Raw genomic sequence first — 10893 nt, 5'->3', positions numbered from 1 at the left:
CAGTAAGTATGCAGCATAAGGTTCGATGTTCTATGCTTTGGACACCATCGAGAACACTATTATGTCATCATGCTACATGTCCACAATAAGAAGTGGACAATACTGGAAAGGCTGATCAACTTATATTCAAAACTGGCCAGTTTAAACAGAATTATCTTCTGTCTCCTGAGAGAAGGCACATCCAGTGGAGTAAAACGATGGAAAGTTTTCTTATCCCCAATAGTGATGAAGAAGTCTTTGCCTTATCAAGACAGAAAGTCTTGAGGTAGATTGCATGTGTCCACATTCAGGTGTGGCCTTGTTCAGAGTGGGAGCAGTAGGGACATGTTACTTGATCTTCTGCTGGAAATAGTTTGTCATCCTAACCTGCCTTCTTTCTCTTTTGAGAGCAGGGCCATGTGGAGCCATGTTACCAATCTTTGATCTCTAGGTTTTACAAGGAGCAGAAACAAGGACTAAATGATAAGCAATCTGTCTAGTGCCACCGAGTTCTGCCTTCTAGGATTCCCTGGGTCCCAAGAACTACACCACTTTCTTTTTGCTGTATTCTTTTTGTTCTACTTGGTGACACTAATGGGAAACACAGTCATCATTGTGATTGTGTGTGTTGATAAACGTCTGCAGTCTCCCATGTATTTCTTCCTTGGTCATCTCTCTGCCTTGGAGATCCTGATCACATCGATCATCGTGCCCATGATGCTTTGGGGGTTGCTGCTCCCTGGGATGCAGACAATATCTTTGGCTACATGTGTCACTCAGCTCTTCCTGTACCTTGCTGTGGGGACCACAGAGTTTGCATTACTGGGAGCGATGGCTGTGGACCGTTACGTGGCTGTCTGTAATCCTCTGAGGTACAACGTCATTATGAACAGCCGCACCTGCATCTGGGTGGTCATTATGTCATGGATGTTTGGGTTCCTTTCTGAAATATGGCCCGTCTATGCTACATTTCAGTTAACCTTCTGCAAGTCAAATCTGTTAGACCATTTTTTTTGTGAGCGGGGGCAGCTACTCAAATTGTCCTGCGATGACACACTTTTCACAGAGTTTGTTCTTTTCTTAATGGCTATTGTCATTATCATTGGCTCTCTGGCCCCAACAATTGTCTCCTATACCTACATCATCTCTACCATCCTCAAGATCCCCACAGCGTCTGGCCGGAGGAAAGCCTTCTCTACTTGTGCCTCTCATTTCACCTTTGTTGTGATAGGCTATGGCAGTTGCTTGTTCCTCTATGTGAATCCCAAGCAAACACAGGCAGCAGAATACAATAAGATAGTTTCCCTGTTGATTTCTGTGTTAACTCCTTTCCTGAACCCTTTCATCTTCACCCTCAGGAATGACAAAGTCAAAGAGGCCCTTTCCTCAAAGACTAGACCTCTCTGCCTACGTTTTGGGTAGTAATATCCTCTATAGGTTATTCAGCAACCTAGAAAACCCTAGCCATGGAAGGAGACAAGGCAGAGAAAACTGAAACCCATTCTCTGCCCACTAGAATCCCATTCCTGTTTCCGATGATTCCACTATTGAACTGAGGAAGCATAGCCTTGGGAAATTGGAGGATTGGAGAAAAGAAATAGACATACTATTGTAGGTTTCCATGACTCAGTGAATTTGCCTATAATCTGTTATGAAGATGTATTTCCTAGGGGTGAAGGAAGTGGAAGGAAGGAGAGGGGAGTCATCTGGCATAATCAGAGTACCAAGGGAGAGATGCTTATTTTGTTTCTTTATCAACTAATGTGGGGTTTTTCATAATTTTTATGCAATTTCTTGGTGATATGACTGAAAGCACTTTATTTATTTTTTTCTTTTCAGCATAACAGTATTCATTGTTTTTGCACCACACCCAGTGCTCCATGCAATCCATGCCCTCTCTAGTACCCACCATCTGGTTCCCCTGACCTCCCACCCCCGCCCCTTCAAAACCCTCAGATTGTTTTTCAGAGTCCATAGTCTCTTATGGTTTACTTCCCCTTCCAATTTCCCTCAACTTCCTTCTTTTTTACATAATTCTTTGGAAGATTTTATTTATTTATTTATTTATTTATTTACTTACTTACTTATTTATTTACTTGGCAGAGAGAGATCACAAGAGAGAGGCAGGCAGCAAAGAGGGGAAGCAGGTTCCCTGTTAAGCAGAGAGCCTGATGCAGGGCTCCATTCCAGGACCCTGAGACCATGGACTGAGCTGAAGGATGAGGTTTAACCCACTGAGCCAAGCAGATGCCCCTGACTGTACACACTTTAAATATTCTATGATTCTCCTCTTCTCTCGTGGTCTATCATGTTATCTTGGTCCCATTGTTACTGCAAAGTAAATACAATGTTATATACCTTTTGCCACAGCACCAATGTGGAGTGGTGATAAGGGGATTGGGATAATTTCTTTTAGTAAGTTTTGGTGATGTGAAGGTATGAAATCTTTTGGCATATGTGGGGATTGAGACAAATAAGAATTAAATGACTTCAGTCTAGAGAGAGCATCCTGTGTTTTATAGCTGCTTAAATCAACGTCTTAAATATGTCTTTGAGACTTCTCTCAGACCCAGACTTCAGCCATCATGATGCCTTTGGTTCTTTGTCTCCCAAATCCAAATGTCCCAGTACCTTGCCATAGATCTTCTCTGTGGGGGAGCATCAAAGGAGTGAGCAGCTACCCTCCTAACTGGCAGTTCTTTATGAATTCCAGGGCATGGTTTCATGGCAATGCAGTTGTAGGTAGTTTGTAAGGTTAGAGGAAAGTCATTGAGGGACAGTGTTGATGAAATGGTAACATCTCCTGGCAGCCCTGAATTGGGTGGAGATAACTGAGCCTCCCAGCAGTGGGTGATGGCAGTCCATAGGATGACAAAGAGTCTTATGTGAAGATGCCTTCCATTTGGAGAGGACCTGCAAGACCACCAAGTATGATGTAGTTGATGTCACTGCATAGGGGCACAAAAACCAGCCCAAGTTCTGCTAGCCAACCAGTGGGTTGTGATGGGACTGCATTGGCTGGAGAAAGTGTTGAAGACTGACACAAAGGGATCCTCCACCCCAGGCTCATTTCCTGTGGTCTGCTCTCCCTAGAAAAATACCATGTTTTCTCCTTAAGTACTCCAGAGAGTATGTCTTTTCTAATCTAATCAAGGCTTTGCACAGCATATGTTGTCTCTGGGCTGGTAGAGGCAAATTAGGAGGACAGAAAAGAGCCTCACTGTTCTCAGGTATGGTTTCTTTATTTTTTCAACCTGTCATTCCCCATGCCTCTTGCAACCTGTCCTGTTCACCCTGTCCTAATGACATTTCATCTACCAACTATCTTCTTTCTTTTTGTTCTCTCCTTTTGTCCTTGAGCTCTTCTGTTCTTTCTCCTTCTTTCCCTTTCCCTTGTTTCCCTTTCCCCTCAAATCAAGCTCCACTCACTGGTAATGCTTTCTTCTTCTTCCCCTTCTCCTCTAGCAGCATTTCCATTCCCCTCCTGCATCTCAGGGGTGTGGTGTTCTAAACTGCCTCTCTGCATGACCTTGCCTATGAGAAGAAAAGGAGAGTTCCTGGTCAAGAAACTAGTGATGGGGCATTAAACATCTCTTATACCAAAGAAGATGTTCTTCTGCTTAGTCTTTGATTTTGAGAGAAAGAAAGTTACTATCTGTGTTAGTCTTCTTGGGCTGCCATAAAAAAAAAAAAAAAAAAAAAAAAAAAACAAGAACTATACACTTGGTGGCTTACATAAGAGGAATTTATTTCTCATAGTTCTGAAGACAGAAATGTCCATGTTCAAGATTCAGGCTAATTTAATTTTTGGTGACAACTCTCTGGTTTGTAGATGGTGACCTTGTGTCTATGTCCTCAACTGGCCTTTCATAGGTGGATATTTGGGAAAGAGAGGTAGTACGGTCTGGTGACTTTTCTCAGAAGGACACTGTTGTTATGTGGTGAGGGTCCTAAGTAATGAACTCATTTCAACTTAATAACTTCCCAAGAGTCTCCATCACCCAAATCATCTGCAGTGGGTGTCATGGTTTCTACATATGGATTTTGAGGGGACACAAACCTTTAGTCCATAATTCTCAACCAGAATGCCTACTCCATGTTCACACTGGGAGATGGGAGACAGATATGTCTGTCCATTGAAGCTTTAATTTCCAAGCATGCAGGTTTCTCTTACTCCAAAATGAATTGAGATGCCTCATACTATCTCCTTACTACTATATTCACTATAAAATCTCAATCGCTTTTGGTCTATTTATTTTCATCTCTACTCTTCACAGCTTAGTACGTGGAAAATCAATACAGATATCTAAACATATATACTAGTAATAGTCCATTATATACATATATATACATGTGTGTTTGTGTATGTATACACATTATATATATGTGTGTGTGTGTATTCATACATATATATGTATGTATATGTATGATACACCATATCTTCTTTATGCCTTCATCAGTCAATGAACACTTGGGCTCTTTCCATATTTTGGCTGTGGTAGATAATGCTGCTATAAGCATCAGGGCGCATGTAGTCCTTCGAATCAGTATTTTTGTATTCTTTGGATGCATTCTTAGTAATGCAGTTACTGTATTGTAGAGTGGTTCTATTTTCAAGTTTTTGAGGAACTTCCATATTGTTTTCCAGAGTGGCTACAGCGGTTTGCATTCCCACCAACAGTGCAAGAGGGTTCCCCTTTGTCCACATCTTTGCTAATATCTGTTGTTTCTTGTGCTGTCGATTTTAGCCATTCTGATAGGTGTGAGGGGGTATCTCATTGTAGTTTTGGTTTGTGTTTCTCTGATGTTCAGTGATACAGAGAATTTTTCAGCCACACAAAAAAATGTAATTATGCTATTTGCTATGACATGGATGGAGCAGACAGTATTCTGATAAATGAAATAAGTCAGAGAAAGGCAAATACCATGTGATTTCACTCGTATGTGGAATTTAAGAATCAAAACAAACAAGTTAAGGGGAAAAAATGAGAGAGAGAAGCAAACCAAGACACAGACTTTTAACTGTAAAGAACAAACTGATGTTACCACAAGGGAGGTGGTAAAATAGGTGATGGGGATTAAGGAGTGCCCTTGTGATGACCACCACATCATGTTGTATGTTGTATGGAAATGGTGCTGTATGGAAGTGTTGAATCATCAGACTGTACACCTGAAACTAATATAACACTGTATGTTAACTACCTGGAATTTAAATAAAGACTAAAAAATGTATACAAGAAGAAAACTAAATACTAGTTACAGAGCTTTATTTGTACTCCTAATTCACATGTAATTAGGATACTCAAAGTAAGTCTAATGTATAATTTGAAGTATCTCAGGTAAGGTATGTTGCAAATTTTTACTTAATTTGAATGTTTGCCTCTTAACATATACTTTGTATTCTTAGTGCCATGCTAATATTAAAACAAAAACAAAACTAGAGAGAATAGTACTTTTACTGGGAATGTTTTTAGTATTCTCTTGTTCTGGAAATGTTCCTTGGTGAAAGTAAATGCTCATCCCCTTTAGTATCTGTTATGTATATCTGAGATGACATCCAATTTTTCTGTTTTATTTCTTACAGGTATTTATTTATAGTCCTACTAAATGTTGCATAAATATTGGTGTGCATGATACAAATTAAAATATGAAATTTTCTAATATGAACTAATGTTCCTTATTAGAAGATAAGGAAAAAGAAGGGAGTGGTATGTAATTAAAACTTGTATTTCTATTGCAGAGCCACCACAAATATTTGATTTTTCATTCCTAATCAAAATACCTTTATTGCTTTTTAGTATTGATAATAATTTTCAAAACTAAACAGAAATGCAATTTTACACATGTTCATGTGACTACAAATTTCACTCTTCACTTCTTTGTTATTTTGTTCCAAGGATATGAAGGACTCTTTTAGTAAACATGCTAAGTATGACTTTTATACCTTTTGATTGATACTTATATGTTAAATATATACTGCATAAGAAACATTGCTGAATGTTTTGTTTTCATATAAATGGAAGGAAAGAAGTATTGATTGCAAATTTGTAATTTCTGTATATTTTATTCAATATGGGCAATAACCTGTGAGGTAAGTAGTTCTATGTTCACTTAACAGATGAGAATATAAAAGCTATAAAAGACATTAAGCAACTTGCCCAAATTTACTTAACCATCAACCACATCACTTCCATTAGATTAGAAAGAAGTAAAACTCTAAGAATATTAAGTCTTTATGTGAATGTTGGAGGATAGAAGCTTTTATTCATTTATGATGGGAATATAAAATGTTATGGTACTAGTAACTAGTAAAAAATTAATAATATATATGTATATAAATATATGTATACACACACACAATAGGGCCTATTCTCAAGTCTCTTGATTCTTTCTTCATCTGTGTTGTCTACTGATGAGCTTATGAAATGAATTCCCTATCATACATGCAATTTTAAAAAAATTTGTACTTTCATTTAATTCTTTTTTATAGTTTTTATCTTTCAGCTAAAGTTTTTGCCTTGTGTATAAATGCTGTGCACCTTTTTAAAATGCATTTCACATGGTTATATTATTTTTGCATTAAGTTAATATTTTCTAGTAGCATTTTAAATATTTTGGTCTTTCACTTTCTTAAACTATTTTTTTAGTACATGTTCTAGGACTTGCCACATCCAACTTAACCTGGAACTGATGTTAGATTTATACTAACAGTGCAGCTCTTCACTTCCTCCCTTTTGTGCTATTATTGTACATATTATGTTTCTATAGTTATAAACTTAACAATATAATGTTACAATTATTACTTCATGTGCTTTTTAAAGAAGCTGAGGGATGAAAGAACAAGTATACATTCATAGCATTTATTAAATTAACCTTATTTATCTTTTCTCATTCTATTAATTCGTTTCTCACATTTCAATTGGCAACTGGTGTCATTTCTTTTCTCCAAAACAGCTTTGCTCCTACCCATCATCTTTATGCTACCATTGACAAATATAGTACATTTCTATATGTTATCCATTCAACAATATGATTATACACTTATTGTTTTATACAATGATTTCAAAATTAATTAACGGAAGAGAGGGAAAGGATTATGCACTTAAAGCATTCTTCATAATTACAGAATTACGTTAGTCAGTGCTGTTTTCTTTGTGTTTGTGTGTGTGTGGATCCTAATTACTTCCTGGGATCATTTACTTTTAGTCAGAAGAACTTTTCTTTGGTATTTCTTGTAAGTAGATTCTGTTAGCAACAAATTCTCTGCGTTTTTTCTGGGAAATAAATGTCTTTCTTTTGCTTTCATTTTTGAAAGATAATTTTGGTTGGATAGAAGATTTTTGATTGACCATGTCTTATTCTTTCATCACTTAACTATGTCACCCCATTGCTTTCTTGTCTTACCTGTTTCCATGAGAAGTCACCTGTGAATCTTAGTAGGGTCCCTTGGCTGTGAGAAGTCATTTTTTTTTTTCTGGTTGCTTTGAAGATTTTTTCTTGTTTTTCAGCAATTTTACTATTATGTATTTGTGTGTGGATCTCTTTGCATTGATTTTCTTTTCATTTAAATTTTAATGCTAAATTACAAATATATACAAATAGACAAAATAACACATTGGCCAACTACAAAAAACTCATAGCAATCTTGCTTCCTCTCTTCTTCCATCCATATTCCTCCTCCAACTGGCTTATTTTGAAACACATTCTGGGCATCCTCTTATTTCATCCATAAATATTTCAACAAGAATTCATAATTATTTTACTTTGGTTGAAGTGTACTGTCTTCCTGCCTGCCATAGCTCTTTAACTAGCAAGACCATTGTTGCAAATGAGAAGGTCCAGTACCGCCTAGCCTATTTTAACAAAAATTCCTAAAGGGGCACATCACTTGGGCCAATTTTCCCAATGAAGGGACTAAGGCTAGGAAAGCAAGGTTCCTGGATGAGGTCCCAATGTCCCCCAACCCTGCCCCACAACCCCCATCACCAAAGTGGCACTCCAGGCTGGGCAAGGAGGGCCTGCGGGAAGGACCTCCCCAAAGGGGGTCACACCCAAGGCCCTCTAACTTGTGCCATGAAGCTCAAACACTCAGAGAGGGCGCATCCCCATTCCTCGAGTCTGCTTGCCCAAGGGGTACCCACCTCCTTTGCACCAGCCTGGCCACTGTGATGTGTCTCTTTGCATTCATTTTACTTGGAGTTCACTGACTTGCCTGGATGCAGTAATTAATGTTTTTCATCAAATTTGGAAAGTTTTTAATCATCATTTCTTTGAATATTTCTTACTCTTCTTTGTATCTCCTATTTTTCTGGTGTTCCCATTGCTTGTACTTAGTGCACACAGTAGACTCTTGTATTTCTCTGTGGCTCTCCTCATTTTTCTTCATTCTTTTTTTGTTACCTTCTATTATGGACATAGACTTTTTTTTTAAATTTTTTAAAAATTTTTTATTTTTTATAAACATATATTTTTATCCCCAGGGGTACAGGTCTGTGAATCACCAGGTTTACACACTTCACATAGACTTTTCTAAGGAAAACACAAATCTCAGGACACTAAAAGACTAAATTTGACTTTATCAGAATAAAACATTTATGTACAAAGGCACAAAGAAGTGGAAAAATGTTCCATGCTCATGGATTGGAAGAACAAATATTGTTAAAGTGTCTCTGCCACCTAGAGTAATCTACATTCAATGCAATCCATATAAAAATACCATCAACTGTTTTCACAGAGCTGGAACAAATAATCCTAAGCTTTATTTGGAACCAGAAAAGACCCTGAAAAGCCAAAGGAAGGTTGAAAAAGGAAACCACAGCTGATGGCTTGAGAATTCAGGACGTCAAGCTCTATTACAGAGCTGTATCATCAAGACATATGGTACTGGCACAAAAACAGACACATAGATCAATGGAACAGAATAGAGAGCCCAGAAATGGACCTTCAATGCTATGGTCAACTAATCTTTGACAAAGCAGGAGAGAATGCCCCATGGAAAAAAGACAGTCTCTACAACAAATGGTATTGGGAAAACTGGACAGACACATGCAGAAGAATGAAACTGGACCATTTCCTCACACCACACACAACAATAGAGTCAGAATGGATGGAAGACATAATGTGAGAAAGGAATCCATCTCCTTGAGGAGAACACAGGCAGCAACCTCTTTGACCTCAGCTGCAGCAACTTCTTCCTAGAAACATTGCCAAAGGCCAAGGGAAGCAAGGGCAAAAGAGAACTATCAGGACTTTATCGAGGTAAAAAACTTTTGCACAGTTTTGGTAATTTTTATCTCTCAAAACATTTTCCACTTGAGCAGGTTTTCCTTTGATTTCTCTTTTAAGGTATCTTAATTTTGTTTTCTTCAATGTAAAACAAATTCTGAATTAGTCTTAGTTTCATAGTACATCAGGAAATCAAGAGTGCTCTTATCATACAGTGTTAGAGACAGTGTGAATCAATCCAAAGTTTTTGGAGTATAATTTGCTGTTAATGGAAACCAATACCTTCAATATATCTGTCTTTTAACCTAGCAGTGTAAATCTAGGGATTTAGTTCAGAAATGTCAAAGGATATGGACTTACACATCTCTAAGTGTATTTAAAGCATCATTTTTCATAGTAAAATGAAAACAACAACAGTGATCAAGAATGGGGTATCCATGTAATGGAATGCTACTCAAAAGAAGAAGAAGAAGAAGAAGAAGAAGAAGAAGAAGAAGAAGAAGAAGAAGAAGAAGAGATGTCATGTGTTGATATGGGACACTATCTTTTATATATTATCAAGTGAGAGAGAAAAGGTTTTAAAATAAATTTTCACAGCATTTTCTGTAGAGATTATGTAGATCATACTTATAATTTTTTTCTTATATTGTATGGCAATATAGTTGTGCTTGGACCATCTGAGGAATGGGAAGGAAGATTATTGCCACTTTATACCCTTTTGCACCTATTGACATTCTCAGAATTAACAAGCATATTACAAATGAAATTCCAAATCCAGATAAATGTTTTGTGACTGTCACTTTTTTTGTCTCACTCTAACATAAAGCAGACTTAAAATTTACATTTGTCAGTTGTTCTAGGTTGTAAATATAACTGCCGACATTAGCTGTCCTTATGCTGTCCCCACTTTGAAGTGCCAGCTGGCAATCAGGGATACACCATAGAAGTAAATGGCTGGTGGAGTCTTACTAGAATGCATACAGATGCACATATGTCCAGAAGAGTGGAAACCCGAGATGATAATAGAAATGGAGTGGGATGAACCTCTTTTTATCCCCTTTCTCCCCACTCACGATTTTGGATCTCTTCTAATTTGGCTAAAGCATATTTTCCTGGGGTTGTTGCCACCCTTTTAGTATTTTACTTGCCCCTTCATTTACTCTTATCTGGACAAAATGACAAGACGTAAAAATTCACCACAAAAAAAAGAACAAGAGGCAGTACCGAAGGCTAGGGACCTAATCAATACAGACATCGGTAATATGTCAGATCTAGAGTTCAGAATGACAATTCTCAAGGTTCTAGCCGGGCTCGAAAAAGGCATGGAAGATATTAGAGAAACCCTCTCGAGAGATATAAAAGCCCTTTCTGGAGAAATAAAAGAACTAAAATCTAACCAAGTTGAAATCAAAAAAGCTATTAATGAGGTGCAATCAAAAATGGAGGCTCTCACTGCTAGGATAAATGAGGCAGAAGAAAGAATTAGTGATATAGAAGACCAAATGACAGAGAATAAAGAAGCTGATCAAAAGAGGGACAAACAGCTACTGGACCACGAGGGGAGAATTCGAGAAATAAGTGACACCATAAGACGAAACAACATTAGAATAATTGGGATTCCAGAAGAAGAAGAAAGTGAGAGGGGAGCAGAAGGTATACTGGAGAGAATTATTGGGGAGAATTTCCCCA

At 37.6% G+C, this 10893-nt stretch overlaps 1 protein-coding gene across 1 annotated transcript; it reads left to right on the top strand.

Annotated features, from left to right (window-relative positions):
• The first annotated feature begins 459 nt into the window (after positions 1-459).
• LOC131830222 (olfactory receptor 9A4-like) lies at positions 460-9609 on the top strand. The gene is made up of 2 exons (XM_059172556.1): positions 460-1363; positions 9527-9609. Exons 1-2 carry the CDS (start codon positions 460-462, stop codon positions 9607-9609), a joined length of 987 nt encoding a protein of 328 aa, XP_059028539.1.
• Positions 9610-10893: the final 1284 nt, after the last annotated feature.

Source organism: Mustela lutreola, chromosome 4 (assembly GCF_030435805.1).
Source record: "Mustela lutreola isolate mMusLut2 chromosome 4, mMusLut2.pri, whole genome shotgun sequence".
NCBI lineage: Eukaryota > Metazoa > Chordata > Mammalia > Carnivora > Mustelidae > Mustela > Mustela lutreola.
The sequence above is the reverse complement of the archived record's forward strand: the minus strand, read 5'-3'. Positions and strand labels throughout refer to the sequence as shown.

Coding starts and splice junctions, on each gene's coding strand:
- LOC131830222 (XM_059172556.1), top strand. CDS start 460: ATGATAAGCAATCTGTCTAGTGCCACCGAGTTCTGCCTTCTAGGATTC. Junction 1,364..9,526: donor CAAAGTCAAAGAGGCCCTTT/CCTCAAAGACTA, acceptor AGTGTAAATCTA/GGGATTTAGTTCAGAAATGT.